General features: G+C 29.8%; 2 protein-coding genes across 2 annotated transcripts in view; both read right to left on the bottom strand.

The window, feature by feature from the left end:
- The window catches only part of LOC124544135 (proton-coupled amino acid transporter-like protein pathetic), a 62370-nt gene extending 49093 nt beyond the window's left edge, over positions 1-13277 (bottom strand). The window contains exon 1 of the mRNA XM_047122587.1: positions 13031-13277. The gene's annotated coding sequence lies outside the window, so the exon portion shown is untranslated. The remainder of the gene's footprint in view (positions 1-13030) is intronic.
- Positions 13278-17856: 4579 nt separating this feature from the next.
- The window catches only part of LOC124544143 (proton-coupled amino acid transporter-like protein pathetic), a 58033-nt gene continuing 55489 nt past the window's right edge, over positions 17857-20400 (bottom strand). The window contains exons 7-10 of the mRNA XM_047122599.1: positions 19583-19827; positions 19246-19458; positions 18608-18777; positions 17857-18176 (exon numbers count right to left, since the gene is read on the bottom strand). Of these exons, the coding sequence (XP_046978555.1) occupies positions 17887-18176; positions 18608-18777; positions 19246-19458; positions 19583-19827 (918 nt within the window). The 3' untranslated portion in view covers positions 17857-17886. The remainder of the gene's footprint in view (positions 18177-18607; positions 18778-19245; positions 19459-19582; positions 19828-20400) is intronic.

Genomic DNA, 20400 nt, shown 5'->3' on the forward strand with positions numbered 1-20400 from the left:
TGTATAAATGAAAAAAAAATATTTTTTTTTCGCTTACCAGCTAGGCTTATATTTTTTTAGAACCTAGACATTAAATCTATCGTTTTAGTACGCTGTTGTCATTCTCTCTTGGGAGTGACTGTTGCCAAAATTAATCCATAGACATAAATGCTGTGTGTATTTCATACTTATTTGATTTAGTAAAACATTGTAACTTAACTTATTGGTAAATGATATGAACATCCCTGTAATATTTTACTGATTTCAGATATGGATGCAAAATTATTTCGGATAATTTCAGTTTAAAATTGTTAAAATAAATAAAAATACAGTTTATCTATTTGATTATATAGTAAGCTTTTAACTAATAAATAAATTATACCGATACTAAATTAAAAACATGCTTTCAAATACAATATTTTGTATAGTACTAGGCAAAAACAAAAATTATGATCAGGATGTTTTTATTGGTTTCGATTACGGATATATTTTTATTTAAATATCCGATAGGTTATTTTTTACGGTTACGGAGTTCCCTAACAACCCTGGCAAATGCATATTCGTATGTATGTGTTACTACACACATGAACACAATTTTATGAACAATTTTTCGCATACTTCGAAACTTCATTTCGAATACAAGATGAAAATATCTTACTATAAATAGATAATTATTATCAAGTGATTTAGCGACTGTCGCTTAAGTATTTTAACGAAGGGAAATCACTTATTCAGGTTTGTCACTGACAACTATCGAGCTCTGTATTCTTACCCTACATATCATATAAATGCTAATTGTCGCAGACACATCGATTTCACTTACTTATATTTTCATTGACATTATTTCAGTAAATATATTTTTTATGTGAATGTTTTCTAATTTTGAATCCGAGTTCGTTGATTAAGATTCAAGTTTTCGTACCACTGTCATTAACGTACAATCTTTTAATTCAATAAATAGAAAACAATTGAATCATATTAAATCGACAATAAACATTGTAAATAAATACGAATATATCTTATACATATAATAAAATTGGCGTGTCTGTTTGTAACATTAAAATAACCCTTTTTTACTCAATGCATAATTATGTATGTTTACATGGTACATACACCAAAATAACATTTTTTACAATTGTCTGTCTGTTTGTTCCGGCTAATCTCTGGAACGGCTCGACTGATTTTGACGGGACTTCACTGGGAGATAACTAAAATAATAAGGAGTAACTTAGGCTACAATAATATTTTTTTTTGTTAAATTTAAACGCGTACAAGGTCACGGGCACAGCTAGTCGACAATAAACATTGTAAATAAATCCGTATATGTGAATAGTATTAAATAAAATAAATTCTTGTCGTTAATTATACGAAGCAGAACACGAGCAATGATTAATGTGTAAAGTATCGTATGCATTTTAATTTCGTAGCTCGCCTTGTATTTATTATCGAGGCTATTGCACGACTGGTGATATGAAGTATACATATATACATACAGTGTTATACGATCGAACAAAAATCGCCTCATTTCGGCATTTTTTTATATTCTTACTTTATATTGTTACTTCACAAAATCAAGGTAGTTTATTAAAATTACTTAATTTTAGTATTAAATAGTGTTTTTTTTAAATAATTGTAATACATTGAAATACTAAACAACACTAAACTAAACTAAACACCTAAAAAAAAAAAAAATTATGCTTTAGATGTCCTAAAATTAATACTCTTAAACCTTTATCCTTTTTGAAAATCAAGTGAAAACAAATTAATTTGCGATTTTGCTTTTGTTTTTTTTTTTACTATATTTTAGGACCTTAATCAGTCTCATTTAACTATTATTATATAAAAAAAAATAAAAGTTTTTGTTTTGTACATCTATGTTGTTCATACATCGCTGTGCGCTTGTAAGTTTCCATTTAGTTTGTTGTCTTTGTATTTGTTAATTGTCGTCGTGATCAGTTCGACGTTATAGATTAATTGGTGCAATACACTTTAATGACCAGTTACAATGAATTGGATATTTTTTTTTTATGGTAATGGTTGGCGGACGAGCATATGGCCCACCTGATGGTAAGTGGCTACCATCACCCATAGACAATGACGCTGTAAGAAATGTTAACTAAGATGTTATGTCCCTTGTGCATGTAGTTACACTGGCGCACTCACCTTTCAAACCGGAACACAACAATACTGAGTACTGTTATTTGGCGGAAGAATAACTGATAAGTGGGTGGTACCTACCCAGACGGGCTAAAAATATAGTAGAAGTAAATATAATAGAACATCTTCCTCATTGAATTTGAATCAATTAATTTATTATATTCATTCAATCACTCAAGCAGTGCCGAAATCTTTTAATCTTGAAGAGTTTAACTTATGTAAATATTAACATTGAAAGGAATAACGTCTAATATTAAGTACTCTATATCGGAATATATAAATAGAGTCTACTCTTGTAAAATTTAACTTTATTATGAAATATATATGTATTTGACAATAAAGCAGAATTAAGTGCTGAATTATTTGACGGTTTAACTTTATGGATGTGCTTTTCAAGCTGACAAAACGATTGATTATCAGACATATAAAAATACACATTGGGTTTTATATATCGATAAAAAAGTGTTTTTTGACCATAACGACGAGGGATATATATATTTCTATTGGATATATTATATTCCTAATCTATTCTTAGCTATGTCTAATATACAATACAAATATTTCTTTTCCAAAACGCGTTCTATTTTTCAGTATAAAATTTATTTATATAAGTTTAGTAGATTTTCATTTAGGTAACATGAAAAGGTCTCCTCTTCCAATAAAATGAATTAATTATATATGTGCATATATGTTATTTAACAATGACTAACAATGGCTACATTTCGTAACATTGACATACACAAAAAAATAACAGATGAAATGTTGTCAAATTAAATGCACAAGACAAGAGTGTTTTCTTTTCCATCATTTTCTTAATTAAGAGCGGCTTGTAGTAAGTGAGATATAGGCATGTGCTTTTCTTAAAGCGGCTATCTCTAATATGTCAGGTAGCATGTAGTAAAAGTGTTGTCAATCCCAAGTAGGTGTGAAAATTACTCTATCACGAGAGCTCGAGATGAATTATGAAGTAAATGTATCCACCTATCTATTCTATATAAATATTGTAATATGTATTTCGAAGCGTCAAAAAGTTTAAGTAGGATTTATTTATTTTTTATTGTAAATACTGGTGACGTCAGTATGACGTAGAAAACATGACAACGAAAAAAGGGATTTTTAAAGAAGATCGAAGGAAGATATTACGAACGTGAACGACTGGACTTATATTTGGATTACTTATAAAGAAAACAATCATTAAAAATATCATTAATATCAATATTGTTCTTGAATACTTCCGATCTCCCTTTTTTTATTTCAAGAGAAATTATTCGAATTTCGGAAAAATGTAATACTTTTACAATAAAAAGAATATAGTTAAATATCACATTGAAATTTCATTTTTATAGCAAAAATAAATATGTATAAATAAAAATCAATGTTATCCTTGATACCGTTCTCACCCATTCATCCGAGTATTATTAAAAATCGGTGGATTGTACTGCCGTAAGGTTACTGGCCCGAAAAAAAACAGGAACTTTATATGCTTGTCTTGCGATATAAACATCTTATATAGACCCCTATTCTACCCGTGTAAAGCTGGGATCCGTAGCTAGTATGTAATAAAGCAAGTATTATGAAACTATTAATAATCGGTTGTAGTTATTATTTTGAATTTTATAAAATCACAATTTGAAATGATAAAACAGGGAGGAAGTGTGTGCCGTTTCTCCATATTAAAATTTTAAGATTATTTCAAAATATCGTCAAGATAATAATTTTTTCAAATTAAAGACATAAAACTCGATTGAGGTTATTAACCTGAATGAACTTTATATGATCTAAAAGGCATGTAAAAAAGTACATTACATGACATACGGTGAGTTGGTGGAACAAAACGGTTTGTATGTGTCAGGCTTGTTTTGATGGTAACAACCCACTTAGCAGTTATTATACCGCATTATGCTGTGTTCCGGTTCGAATAATGAGTGAGTCAGTGAATTATTTACGAGTTCTTGATGAACCTTTCTGGTGAGCGATGAAGACTTGGTGTATCAACATCCTATTTATGATTATGTGTATTGTTATGTTGTTATTGTTTTCAGACATGAGAATCATAAAGTCTTATATGCCGTGATAAGCAATAATTATACGAGAAAAGAAGTCTATGCTCAAATATATAAATTTGCTCACCAGCTTTATTTATGAAAATGTTCTAAGGATAAAAATAAACTATTAACACATAGATAGATATAATAGATATGTTGTATAATTTAACATTTCATTATACATAAAGTAGATTAAGTCATTTATATAAATTAATTAGATTCCTTTTGACGAATATAAAACCTAATTATAGTAATACATACATACAATACATGTGTATGCATGTAAGATACCAGCTACAGTACATTATCATTATTTGAAATATATGAAACTTTGGAATATTTCACCGTAATGTATATAATATATTATGTTTATATCTGCTATGTACATCCGTAACCCTTTCTATGTCTGTTTCTTTCCTCTACCTTAAGGTTGCCTAGAAAAGATCGCTGTTTTAGCGAAAAGGTCGCCTCTTGTGCATCTTTTTTAAAGCTGACTTATCGATGTGTTTACTAGTGTATAATATAGAGTACTTTGATTTGATTTGAATATAGTAACCGTGAAACAATCAGTACTATTTCGGTAACATGAAAACGATATCAGTGTTGCTATCATCGAAACCAAAATGATATCGTATCAAAGTATTTGAAAGCCACTCTTGCTATCAATGGAATAGATTTTTTTATTATAAAAGCTTTTATGAAAAAGATTATTATTGACTTTTCTCGCGCTTCTTCTCGGTAGAATCAACACTTAAAACCAATATCAAATAAAATGACAATCCAATGCTGATCGTAAGTCTACTTCAATAGAGTATAATTTGATTTTGATATTTAAATTAACATGTGTTGATAATTGTGATACATAATATGATATCTCATTGATCTATTTGCACACATTGAGAATGAGATATGCATATGGTCGTATGCCGTGACGTAAGAAGTTGTCATATGCATAACCTTAAGACTCCTCCTCAACGCTGCTCTCTAATCCTTGAATTGCGTGTTAAATATCAGTTATATAATTCGTTAGAAACATACATTTATTTTATTAAATATTTTCTATTAAAATATTTTTTAATCGTTAATTATTTAAATACTTAACTATTATTTTGGATGTTTCGTATTAGCAACATTTATTGTATTTATATTACATTGTAATTAATAAAATATTTATTTATTTTATTATGAATTTATGTTTTTAAAAAAAGTGTTATTCCTTAAGGAAAAACTTAAGGCACTTTAAAAGCAACGGCATATGTACTTATTCGAGAAGTTATTTGAAGAGTTTTTATTCCTGCTTTTTTTTTAAATTATATATGTTGTCAAAAAATGTTAAGATTACACGAAAATAAAAATGATTTCGTATTCAGTAGAAAACTTAATTGGCTAATCAGTTTATTTTAAATATATTTCATGCCTAGTAACTCAAACTGCGATGAAAGAATACTTCTCTTTCTATCTTCTCTTCAACTTTTTAGGTATACTTAAAAATAGTTTTAATTACATGCAAAAAACAATTATAGTTAAAATAATAATTATTATAATGATAAATGTAATTTAATATATATTTTATATAGGTAGTGAATATGTATTAAGTAAACAATAAACAAATCTTTCACATACGAAATGACATAATTTAAATTCATCAAAGACGACGCGACGGTCAAACGGTGACCTCTTGCTTTGTAGACCAAGGTGAGTAAATCGCGGCTAAGGAAAAGACTTTTTACGAAGACGGCAAAGACCTTAACATTAACAATATTTATAAGAAGGTAAACAGCTCGATGAATAATCTTTTGGTAAAATTCTTTTGGTAGTAAATAAATTATTTATTTTATTTACATAGCTTTCCAATTTATTTATTTTGATTTGAAAATAAATAAGCCTAATAATTAAAGCTATATGTAAACTGTATTCCTATCGTAGAAGAAAGAAATATAAATAGACCTATATATACTTACGAGTACATACACCTTATATTCTTATGTTATTTGCTTTATTTTAGCTTGGTTGGTCTATAAGTTGGCGGACGAGTATATGGGCCACCTGATGGTAAGTGGCCACCATCACCCATAGACAATGACGCTGTAATAAATATTAACTAATCCTTACATCGTCAATGCAAACCGGAACACAACAATACTGAGCACTGTTGTTTGGCGGTAGAATACCTGATGATTGGGTGGTACCTACTCAGATGGGCTTGCACTGAGCCCTACCACCAAGATATATCATTATTTATTACATATTACTTAACACCCAAGGTTCTTACAACGGCTTATTCAACATTGAAAACGTATTTTTTTGCAAATCCATATTAAGCATCATGGACTAATAACTCTCGTCAATGTCATGGCGTCAATTCGATCTCTATATAATATTGTTTATTTGTCTTTAATTCTTTGGTTATTATCTGTGTGTGAAGTATTGTTTCATACTTATTTCAAATCCTGTAATATCTCTTAAGTTTATGAAAGGATCTTTTAAAGGAACGCTTAAAATTAACAGACTGTTAATTTGATGAAGTAGTAAATAACAGTATCCATCATACTGTTTCTGTTAAATATTTATAAATGCCGTAAATACGTATCATGAAATTTTCTGGAGCCGATTTTGAGATAAATAATTTTGCTCTCTATTAATTTGTTTTGTCTCTTATTTTTTAGATAAGCGAAGAATCCTGAATGCTTTTAAATATTTTTGTTTTGATCAGATTTAATTAAATTTTGTTTATACTATTTTCACATCAAATATTAACGTACGTATATAATATATGTGTGCGTGTTACACTAAAATGTTCAAGGAAAAAATATGTAAACGAGTGTGACAGTTTCAAACACCAAAGTTTAGCATAGAATACAAGCAAGTAAACGGACCGACTCGAATATCGACATTATTATATATTATTTCTTATACTGTATTATGTAATAGTTTTGGATTATGCTGGACATAAAATAAGAAGGTACTTGGCGTAAAGGTAGGAGTATTTTATATTTCTTTGAGTCCATTAAATCTATACGATTACTTTTCATTATAAATACCTAAAACCTATTAAAATTAACATCGTCCTAAACTAAACTGTATGATATATATTTATGGGTGCTGAGGTCGATATTAAATTTTATTGAAATCTTAAGCCTTTATACTACAGGTAGTAAGTAGTATTTTATGTGCAATTGCTAGGTATATTTATGTGTTGTAAATTTTTAATGTTCCGGTCTATACATTTATCTGTCTTTAAATACCATGTTTTACAGTAGATTTTCTAAATTTAACCAAGTAGGATTTTTTTACGAAATTTGTCAATGATTTCTTAGTTCGATAAAAATACAGTTCATTCATGTATGCTTATGCGAACAATTTTGAATTGTCATTCAAATTAAATTTAAAAGTACTGGTGGTTCGGAATTTATATCCTACCGAGAAAAATCGACAGTTGATTACATCGATTTTATTAAGCATAATAATGTAGTTATTACTTATACCTGAATGTAAATCAACAACTACTATCTCCACACATTTGAATCACCTGTATTACCTTTTCTAGTGATACTTATGCTTAATTAATCAAACTTCTTTAAGCGTGTCATTGAAATTTATTAATTGGTATAGAGTAAGAATCTGTGGAGTTTTATTGCAGAAGTGAATACCTTGTCCAGGAAGGATAAATTAAATGTTGAGACGAAAACCAGATGATAATAAAATAAGCACTTGGTAATATTTATTGCAGCCCACTCCTACACATGATTTTTGAAATTGATTTCGTTCTAAGAAATTTGGCATTCGATTTTCGAATTATATTTTATCCTGTATTAAAATGAATGAAATGTGTATTATTTGCTTTTTATGTAAAGAAAAACAAAGTACCTACTAACTGTTCCATTTAAGTTTCTAGTAACCCGTCCGGCTTTATATATAGCATTAAATAGATCAAATCTATCTATCTATTAATATATTCACAGACAATGATTGTCCTTGTCTACGTACTTCCTACCATTAGTGTCGTATTATCTCTTTTGACAGCTTATGCGTCAATCTGTCAGTGTAATAAAAGAGTTTGCCAAAACTATTTCGACGATAACGTATAAAAGCCGTCGTTCTAATTATGTCATAATATTAGATAAGCTTAATTATTATATAAGTGTTACGTGTATAAAACTTTTGTTAGGACAACATAGGAAATTAGGTTTAGTTAAGCTTGATATGGTGCTCTTTATTTATTGAGATCTAAGGGCTGATATACAAAGGTTGTATATTTTATGAATAGAAAAAATAAATATGTAGAGGGAATGATAAAAAAATAATAATATAAAATGCCTTTAATAAGTTCCTTATCCGTTGATTTGTTCGCAATGATGCTCAATTGCTTTTGTAGTTGCAATACATACCCATCGCGCTTTATTTTTTAAACTGTCCCTGTTCTCATTTTAATTTGAGTATCTATTTGCGTTTTAAGATTTATTTATTTACATATTTACACTAAATTTACCAAATTTCTACTGGTTAATGACATAAAAACGTAGGTTATGTTTTTTTCTTAAAAAACCAAATTGGGTCAGAGTTCATATATGGGCATTTCAGAGTTCCTTAAACTTATATGAAGTTTATTTTCCCTATTTCACGTAGTTTCAGATTCATATATGGGTATTGTTCACCGTTTAAAAAATTCAACCAGCCTGTAATTAATATACAGGGTAGTGTTAGAATTATAAAAAAAAACAAATCGTATTAAACAAGCATATTACTAGATTAGAGCTGAGATGGCCCAGTGGTTAGAACGTGTGCATCTTAACCGATGATTGCGGGTTCAAACCCAGGCAAGCACCACTATATATATGTGCTTAATTTATGTTTATAATTCATCTCATGTTCCGTGGTTTAGAAAAACATCGTGAGGAAACCTGCATGTGTCTAATTTCATTGAAATTGTGGCACATGTGCATTCCACCAACCCGGATTGGAACAGCGTGGTGGAATATGTTCCAAACCCTTTCCTTAATTGAAGGGGAGGCCTTATCCCAGCAGTGGGAAATTTACAGGCTGTTACTTTACTGTACTTTACTATTACTAGAAATTTGAAAATTGCATTTAGAATGTCGATGAGTTTTTATTTTTATTTTATCAGGAAGTCAAATTAAAGTGAATCCAAATAATTTATTATTAATAAATATATATCTATCAGGAACTATCTGTTGTGCATAATAAAGCAATAAGCAATTCGCATAGAATATATAAATCAAAGGATTGTGTTAAATATTTTACTTTTTTATGTTACAGGGGGCAAACGAGCAGGAGGCTCATCTGATGGAAAGTGACTACCACCACCCATGGACATCTGCAACACCGGGGGGCTTGCAGGTGCGTTGCCGGCCTTTTTATGATATGTTGCGTCTATTAAACTTTCGTTATATAAGAAATATTTTTGGATACATATACTTATGTAATTTCAAGAGTTTTTGCTTTAATACAAAAAAACACAAACAGAAATTTTGATTGGTATGAAGTAATATTAAGTCTTAGTTCCGCCTTTCATTTTAAGTGAACGAGTTAAGCCTTTGGTAATATAATGGTCATTATTAAACTAAATGTGATTATTATGTGTTATCCGATGCTAATAACAGTTATTCTAAGACAAAAACATTTATATTGCCATCAAGGCTTGCGTAAGAGTTTTAAATAAGGGAGACGATTTCTGCTATTTAATGGTAATTGTGTGTCTTTATGTTTAATAAAGATTGACGGATATACAAAAGCGCCACGGATTGGTCAATCAAAATTAAAACATACTTTATTCAAGGTATCTTTAACAACTTTTGACTTTATTATGAGATTTGATTCTGGCTCTGTGAGGTCAATCCTGTTTCTCATTTATACAAAAAAAAAAAAAACAAAAAATGACAGCTGTCAAAGTAGTGATGACAAATGATCGCGGCCTATGGAATAGTAAAAAAAAATTAATAAAAGATAATCCAGCTATCAACTCGATATATAATTTCTTGAACGACGAAGCGGTTACCTTGAACTAAACAATTTTGACAGCTCGCGCCATATATACGACTTTTTTTAACCGAGGTTCAATATAAAATTTTCTCTCATCTTTGTCATATTTCATACAAACAATTTCGTGATAAAATGCTGAAAAATAGTACAATAATGTTCCATATTCAATATTGACAGTCTTCCAAAAATAAGTGAATATTTACTTTATGAGGAATGTTTATTATAAAATATGTAACTGAAAAGTTCATCTGTAAGTTTGTACACTGCAGTCAAGTCTAGACTAAGCAACATTAAATCTAGACTAGACTGCGAAATGGACCAGTGTTTCTTTTGGCTTTGTATTTTCAAGTACTGAAGATAATCATTATTAGTATATTCATATTTATTCTTTAAAAAACGTAGTGTACCTACTCTTCATTTCAATCAACTTCTTAGTATTATATAAGTCTGTGTTTTATAATTTAAAAACGTTTTGTTGTGTTTAAATATCATGCTGTATAAATTTGTCTGTGAATTTATTGGTAATATTATTTTCACGGGGTTTTATTTTATAATACATACATATTAAATAAAAGTAAATTTATGTTTTTTTTTTCCAAAATGACGATTACTCTTTTACATAATACTAGCTGTGCCTGGGAATTTGTGCGTGTGTCGATTTAACAATAAAGAAATTATAGTAGTCTGAGTAACACCTTATTACATGAGCTTACTGCCAGTGAAAGTCCCGTCAAAATCGGTCCAGCTGCTCTAGAGATTAGCCGGAACCAAAAGATAATAATTGTTATTTTGGTTTATGCAACGTGTATACATACATATGCATTTAGTAAAAAGTGGTTATTTTGACAATAAAAACACACTACAATTTTATTTATTTTATGTATAGATGACAAAATTAATGAGAATAAACAAACAATGCGTGGGTTTTTATGGGTCTGTGTTTGAATATTATTTTAAATTGAATTAATAAATAAGTGCACCTACATTGTGTAATTTTGAAAATCGTTTGTTAAAATGTTTTGCTTAAACATTGCAAATTCTATTAATTTAAGGGTATTTTTAAGGGTGCGTCTACATTGAACAAAAAAGGTAAACCTAACACTTTCACTCATAAGGCATAGTATATTTTTTTTTGTAATATTGAGTGTAAAGTTATAACAAATAAAATTATCTGTCATGCAGAGTGTAGTGACTTAATCGTGTAATACAAAACCAAACCTGACTTTGAGTGTTTATTCTAGATTTAAAGAAGACAATAGAAGTGTTAGAAGCGTTTCACCGTCTATTCGCAATTTGGTGCCTTTGCTCATATAAAGAACCAGCTATAATACCACCAAGAAGGCAATATAACGCTGTTATATAAAGGTTTTTATACGGTATATTAGCCAACGGACGTACGCCATAATTTGGGAAAAGATACGAATATTTGCATTGTTTGTTTGTTTCAATTTTACTTCAATGCTTTCACTTTCCGCGGTTGCGCCGAATTTTGAAACATTTTGCTTTGTTTATTTTTGTGTTGTATGACTCTCTTCCCTTTAGTTTGTGAACTACTAAGTCCAAAAAATCATTGTATAAAACAAAGTCGCTATTACAGTCTGTCCTTATCTATGCTTAGATCTTTAAAATTACGCAACGGATTTTGATGCGGTTTTTTTAATAGATAGATTGATTCGAGAGGAAGGTTTTTGTATATAATACATGGACAATTTAGTAGAGAAACACTGATAATTTTAGAAGTTTCTAATGTGATGTTGCATTGCACCTGTGCAAAGTTGGGGTGGGTCACTAATATAATATGATATCCCCAAGTCTGTAAATTGTTTAAAAAAAATTGTTGAAAACAGATTAGTGTAGAACCTCTTTTCTCGCAGATTCAACTCACCCTTGACTTGTCTTTTATAGAACAAGATAAATCGATTTAAGCATATTAATTACGTAAACGCTTTCAAGGCCTTACATATTACACAAATAATAAAATTAAAGTGGAGTATTTTTTATTTAAGCGTAATCTATTTTGTTTAGTTAATTGTGTATTTTTTCTTATGTACTTAAATAGATTAATAATGAATTATTAGGTCAAATGAAAATAATAATACTAAAAAATAAATAATACAAATTTATCAAAAACTGGATTGCAGTTAGATCTAGACCATGTAAATATTTTAGAAAGGTACTAGATTTTCCTAAACCAGTTGAAAGGGGGACGATAGATTGCCCAGAAGTGTTATTCTGTAAATCACATTGTATCTAATTCAATAATGTCGTAAGTCGGTGACAATGATATACGATTTTGATTCGTGTGTTCCTGATATTGCTATTTAAATTTGCATAAAACTGTTTGCTATAATTTTGACGTTTGTATATGATCTTACAGAATATCTCTAAGAAACTGTATCTGATCTCTTCTAAATTATTCGTCGCGTATTCAAACTTCGAGTGTTTTACATTTTTTTTTAATTTATCTGCAGATTTTTACGTTTGCGCCTTTTTAAGTTTTATCTATGTTATTATAATTTATTTACATTATATTCATTTGTGTCAATTTTCTTTAATGTATTGAAGTATTATATAATTGGTTTGATAAGTACCAATTAAAAATTCAAATTCTTATTTTATCTGTATAGGACCTTCATGGTATGCAAATCGCTTTCGATCGAGGTCACCATATGTTATTAAATTCTTCTTTTTTAAAATCGAATTTTTTTATGGTTTTAGACGATCATTAATTTATTTACGAAAACTCTTTATTTATTAGGTGTACAATATCTTTTAATATTCGATTATTATTGTTAATTAACCAGACAGGGTTTGAATTATATTTATTATTAAAAAAAAAAACGACTTACTTTACTTATTTCAATATCACCTTTGGAACAATAAATTCACTTAAGTGCATATAACTTCACTACAGAATTAAAAAGAAAACAGTTACAATAAAAACTCACTTACATATCTGTATTTAAAAATATCGAACGTTCAACAAACGTTAATTTCAAAAGCGCGGTAAAAGTATCGTTTTTTTTTTAAGGCCAAAGACACGCGTGCGCACTGGCTCTCGTTGCGCCAAACAATGAAATGCGAAAACACAACAAATTATTGTTTGGGTACAGCGACGTATTTTGCAACATGTACCAGAGCCCTTTCATCTGTGGTTTCGATTGCGAAGTACTTGTATTTCGAAGGGTTACTTTAATGTGCCATATGTACCTATTCCATGACCACTGCTGTTTAACTAGAAATAATGCTCATTTTGATATACTAGTGCAAAGGTGCTTGTACCGATGACCGGATGACGGCAGCGGGATTGGACTGGATGCGGAAGAATAATAACTTCAAGAATTGTTGCTAAAGAGATGAATTGAGAACTTATTAATTCAGTCAAATTTACTGTTGAAGAATTTTTCTTAACACACACAATATGCTGATTTTTATTTCTTGCAGATTAACAGAGAAAATAGATCACTTCAAAAATAATTCAAGATTATATTTGTTGTGCCAAGGAAGTACAGAAATATGTCTAATCGCGTTTGGGCAAATTATATACTACTGATGAATTACATTTATATTGATATTTAAGAAAAACCAGCCACATTAATAGGATTAAAACAAATCAAATATAATTTAAAATTGGTAGGCCCAAGTCGGTAATGAGCCAGAAATTGACACTGTAAGAAATATTAGTTCAGTATATCGTCAAAGCGACCTTGAGAACTATGATATTCTTTTTAATAGTAGTAACATTAAGTGGCTCACTCACCCTTCAGACCTAAATAACAATCTGTGAACGGTGCCTTTGCCGTGGGGCTTCACAAAGCCTTATTACCAAGTAAATAACATATCTACGTCGCAACGTGAGAACGAAATGATTTTGTCTATTTCTTTCTCATATTAAAATTCCTAGTAATAAAACTAGACCGAAAAAATCGTTCTGATTTATTTTCACGGATTTTTCACAGGTCAAGGTTTTTTTTCGAGTTCAGAGACGTTTTTCCATTCTACACTAAATATATGATATTGTATCGAATAAATAATAATTTAAAATAAGAAAGATGATAAAACTTTTCGAGGGAGAAGTCGTTTATTACCTAACTTACAATGTAAATAACATGTACTCACAAAATGATATGAAACCAACGTCCTATGAGATAAATAGAATATCAATAGTATTTAAAGTGAAACCTGTCACTCTTAACACAGTCTCGAATATACAATAGCGATGAAGACCCAATGATTCGAATTGTAAACGAGAATCGATTTTAATCGCTATTATGTTATATCAGAATAATCGATGTTTCGTGTTGTAATTGTTAAAAATGATAATATTTCTAAGGGATTTTTGATTTGATGTTTATTGTATTGATTTAATTAATCATCTGGAGTTAGATAGGTTTATTGATATACTGATTATATGCGATTATAGTTTATTCAATACTCATTTTTGTTCGATTCTTTTGTTTTTGTGAACTAGATCAAATGAGTGTTCTAAAGTTATTGACATGTCGCAATCAGACCTAAAATTTTTTTTTTAATTATTATAACCGCTTTTTGGTACTTGTTTAAAATTATTCGAGAATCATTTTTATTAAGTTCACCTATTACGAGTTCAATCTTCAATAATTTTTTAATTCTTCAGTAAAATGAAGAATAAGTACGTTTAAAATTAATCTTTTTGCGTATGCAAGATTCGAATTTGTATGCAGCGTTTTTTTCTGTATTTTTAATGCAAGGAGGTTTTATACGAGTACAAAAATTTAGATACGAATTGAAACATATAAATGTGAGTTACCGATGTTAGTAAACGTTTAAACATCGAATTTTCTAGACTATTATTACCATTCACATACTTCACAGAACAAACCTTGACTTGTTCTGTGAATGAAGGTTTCAATTTCCTTTCGACTGCCTTCATAGAGCCCACGATTCAATTTACGCTCAAGGTATGCTAACAAATTGAAAAGTATGAATGTTTTATTATTTTATTCAATAACTTTATTTGTTTTGAATTTGATTGCGTTATTTTGTTTGTAAACTATGAATAATAAGGGCACTAGCACAATCCGAAAGCAACTATCAATAAGATCTATTGATACTTGCTTGGTTGTGTAACACCTATTGAATGACAAGCAGCTGTGTTTATCTCCTACGTAACGAAAAAACTAATTACTATTCTGTGAATTGGTTTAGATTGCTATTGGGTGTAATTACATTTGTAATAATTATTACAAATTATTCCCGAGACACTCGTACAAAGATATTGTTTGTAATTTAAATGTTTGATATGGTAGAATTTGTTTTCAAGCCAATTAAAATATGTGATAAAGTATCACTTGATCGTTATATTTCTCAGATGTAAGCAATAAATAAATGTTATATTCAGTGTGAAAATATATCCAATTTTTCCTACTAACTTGTTAGGAATTGAGCAACTCCCGAATTTAACTTTCTGTTATTTTCAATTTGTTCAGTAATAATAACCAGTTACCTTATAAAGCGTGCAGAGCAACGTTTTGCAGATCCTGAATTGCTATAAAGTTAGTTACTTGTTTCTCTTTGAATCGTAATTCTATAAAAGTTATTTTTATTTAAAAAAAAAAAACCAATAAAAGGTTTCTGATCTGTGTAGCGTTTTCCGGTAGAAGACTAAAGAAAATTCGACAACTTTGAACTTGAAATGTCTTGTCGTCATTGGTGGAGATTTAATCTAAAATCATTTTAGGGATTTCGTGAAAAAATTACATTTTGGATGTCGGCAAGGTTGACCTTTAAACCTTGAAAGTAAATTAAAGTAGATATAAGTAGTTAAGTGGTAATTCTATTACAAGTAAATATATGTAAATCAACATATACTTTCCACCAACCCGCATTGGAACAGCGTGGTGGAATATCCAAACACTATTCTTATTGGAAGAGGAGGCCTTATATCAACAGTGGGAAATGTACAGGCTGTTACTTTTACTTTACATGTTAATCAATAACTTTTTTCAGTGCATAGTGATAGCTATAAGCAAATCGTTTGGAATATGTAAAACTATGGTTCTCGATTTGTCATTGGAATAGGCCTTATAGCCAAATGTTATTTGTAAAAGGAAAGTTTATTTATGGAAGGATTTTTTTTTATTGTAAATATGTATATATGTATTAACGACCTCCATGGTCGAGTGGTGTGTACACCGGTTTTCATGGGTACGCCACTCTGAGGTCCCGGGTTCGATTCCCGGGCGAGTCGATGTAGATTTCTATGTTGTCTTGGGTCTGGATGTTTGTGGTACCGTCGTTACTTCTGATTTCCATAACACAAGTGCTTCAGCTACTTACATTGGGATCAGAGTAATGTATGTGATGTTGTCTCATATTTATTTATTTATTTATTTATTTATATGTATATATTATTTCACTGAGTTTATTTCGCCATTTTCTCTCAAGTCTTCGTCGTTTCTTTCCGGTATAATTTTGATATCAAAAAGAAAGCTAAATACTTATACATATGTTGAATAAATTAAATATTGGAAATTTTTTTGGTTTATCAATTAATTATAACATTCTGATGTTTTTCGATGACTAACTTGTCGGTTGCAATTATCGTCCGAACCGCTCATCGCTTATTAGTATTGTTGTGTTCATCATCATCATCAACAGCCCATGTTCGTCCACTGCTGGACATAGGCCTCTCCAATTGCACTTTGGTATTTCTTCGGCTACTCGCATCCAGCTCCTGCCAGCCGCCTTGCGTAAATCGTCACTCCACCTTGCCCGAGGACGTCCTACCTCACACTACACTACGTTTGCCGAGACGCGGTCTCCGCTCTAGTACAATTTGTATTATGAAATCCTATATAGAATCTACCTGTTAATATAACATAGCTTAAAAAAAACAAAGTATTTACTTAAATAATTTATTTTATCAATTTGTTTTCTTACATGAATATCACAATAATAATGATTTTGTGATCGCTTCGGGAATGCAAAGATTGTTTATTAAACATCTATATTTCACAATAAATTAAGAAACCATAGCTGATTTGTTTTTAAATTGGGAATTACAACACAAAACAATACTTCAAATATTAATAAAACAATTTTCAAAATGGTTATATTTTCCTTTTAATTAAATACATTTTTTATTATAATAGTAATACTTATTAATAGTTATCCTTATTTATTAAAAACCTTTTGAAATAATAGAAAAGGGTTACAGAAAGTGGTTAAAAATAGAAGTATATTAAAATGAGAAATCATTTTTGTATCCTAAAGGTAATTTATTATTAAGTAATTATTTACATAGCTTATTTTATCATTAATTCAGCGAAACATAAACTGGAATGATTTATATTCTAATTTAAATAACTTTGTATGTGTGTACGTGTACTTATATGTCAAATTTATGTTATATATGTATATGCGTTTTGTCATTTTAGTTACTGTCATTGTTATAAAATATTCTTAAACATATTTAGATAGATTTATTGAAAAAAAAATTACTTATTATTTATTTTAAAAACTATTTTTTATATATACAAAATGCGTTAAAATTATATTTTGTTAATTAATTCAAAATGCTTGTGTATAGTCGATTCTGTCGTGTACTTTTCGAGTCTTATATTAAATAAAACAGAGAAACCTATCACAAATACAATTGTTTGAAATATCACATTATTTTGTAATTTACGTTTTATTGTCATTATACAAATAATTAAAGTCATTTTCACGTATTTAAACTTGTCACGTTCGCTCCTATATCGATTATGGTTGATGAATTATATTTCTCAATCATACTTATTACAGATACATAAGAACCTGCGAAGAGAGCTGTAAATGAGATAATTGAGATGAAAATGTTCTTCCAGAGAATCCAATTGAATTTTCCAAGACCTCGATCCCAATTGTGTACTGTATCAACGATCGCTGGAGTAAGCAGGCCGAGACTGGAGAGAAAGATTGCTCCGCATAAGTTGATGAAGAGCTCCAAGTCCGGAAAGGCTGCGGCCAGCGCGACTAGAATGATAATTGTCAATTATTCAACCATATAGAAACAAGGTTTGATAAGAGCAGACAAGTATAAGGCATTGGAATAGTTAAAGGAATAAAATGTGATCAAATAATATTTTTCGACGTATGTACATATGTATGTACCTCTAGCTAGTCATAGTAGCTGAAAAAACGTCCAATAAATAATATTTTGTTTTACAATATCAAGTTCATCTACTTTGGTTTAACTTAAACCTTAAAAGCTAAAAGTGATGTGTATGATACACAAACTTCTATTTACTTCTAATATCAAATGCTACCGCCTTATATTGTAAGTCAACATTTGGAAGACCATACAGATTTAAGACCCAAATGTAACTAATATCATAACAATCTAACAGGTCTAAATATAATACATTTTGACCACGAAAAATTATTTACATGTGAGTTATTATTACCAGATCCAATCACAGCTGTTGTTCTGATACTTATTTGTGTAATTTCATGATATTTCACAGCGATTTTGTGGTGTATTTGTCGCCAGATCATTTCCATAGGCACGTAGAATTGTAAGCTATACGTGAAGAGGATCGACAGCGCCATCAAGATCTTTGCACTCTGTGCCAATCTGAAACGTAACAAAATAAATATAATACATACATTGTCAATTAATTATTTTTTTTTTATCGTTTCCTAAGTCTCAAGCATAGCTTTTGGATAATAATCCCTTGGAATCAATAGCTGTGTCAAGTAAAGTATACCATATTAAAGTAAAGTAAAGAAATAGCTTGTAAATTTCCCACAGCTGGGCCAGGGCCTCATCTCCTAGTAAGGAGTTGGCTTGGTGGAATGCATATGTGGCAGAATTTTGATGAAATTAGACACATGCAGGATTCCTCACGACGTTTTCCTTCACCGCCGAGCACGAGATGGATTAAAAATACAAATTAAGCACATATATAATAGGGTGGTGCTTGCCTGGGTTTGATGCCGAAATCATCGGTTAAGATGCACGCGTTCTAACACCTGGGCATCTCAGCTCAAGTATACCGTGGATTGAGGTTTAATTATTTTTTTATAATTAAAATCGACTTACATTTCATCCTGTGGAAGATTAAGCGTGACACTACCACGAACGGATTCTCCAAATTTGATATAGCCGAAGAATCCAACTATGCCATATAAAGAAATAACGATAGTCATCGCTACATTCAGGACTCCAGGACATCCAAGGAACTGTTGTGGTTTGGCCATCTCGTTTTCAACTGGCATAACTACGCCAATTCCTTCCATGGCAAAAATTACCGTACTAGAAAAAATCGTAACCCGTATCGTATAGTAAGAAAGTATAAATATAAAAAAAATAATCCATAAACTTTACATTTTATTTATGTTGAAATATTTAATGAAATATTTGATAGTGATTCATTTACCTGATAAAAAGAGGCCACTGTGTGACACTAGCAACCATTTTCCTCTCAGTAGGATTGGGTAGGTCAGTGAATATGTAGTACATGGTAATAGCAAAGCATATGACGAGGAAAACATTGGCAAGTGCGGAGAATGGAACCAGCCATTTAAGATTTCGTATCTGACAAATCAATACAAGCGGTACCAGAGTAAGCGCGCAGTATACTTCAACAGATAATTTGTAATCTGGATTGTATTCATCTAGAACCTGGAAAATAGAAAAAAAAAACACAATAAGTATCATTTGTGAATATTTTGGAGTAATCCTAAACCAAAACATTTTTGGTATTTTTTCTCCAAGTTATTTCTATACGGACAATGTTATATGCCTTTCGCATACTTTTTCGTATTTTCATATACGTTATTGATTTGCATGTTAATACTAGTTAATATCACAATTTACATTTATTTTAACTAAATTGGACCCTTATATTGTAGAAAATCTGTCAAAATATTATGTACCAGTTGCTTTAATAGCTAGTATTGATAAAATACAATTTCAGATGTATTGTGAGTTTATAAATTTTGAAACTAACGATGGTATCTCGTTAGTCTCGCTGCGCGTATTAACGTTACATTGCTGGAAAATCATCCGAATTATTTTAGTGAAATGATTTTAATATAAAAATAATAAAGAAATCATACACATTCAAAAATATTTTTTTGGAAAGTATATTTCAATAGCGTTGATATTTCATTCATTGCAAAGAATTAATCTTCGATCATGTCGGGTAGTTTCATTATTATTCTCAAACAATAAGTCCAATAAATAAAACAAAAT

The sequence above is a fragment of the Vanessa cardui genome, chromosome 4 (assembly GCF_905220365.1).
Source record: "Vanessa cardui chromosome 4, ilVanCard2.1, whole genome shotgun sequence".
Lineage (NCBI taxonomy): Eukaryota > Metazoa > Arthropoda > Insecta > Lepidoptera > Nymphalidae > Vanessa > Vanessa cardui.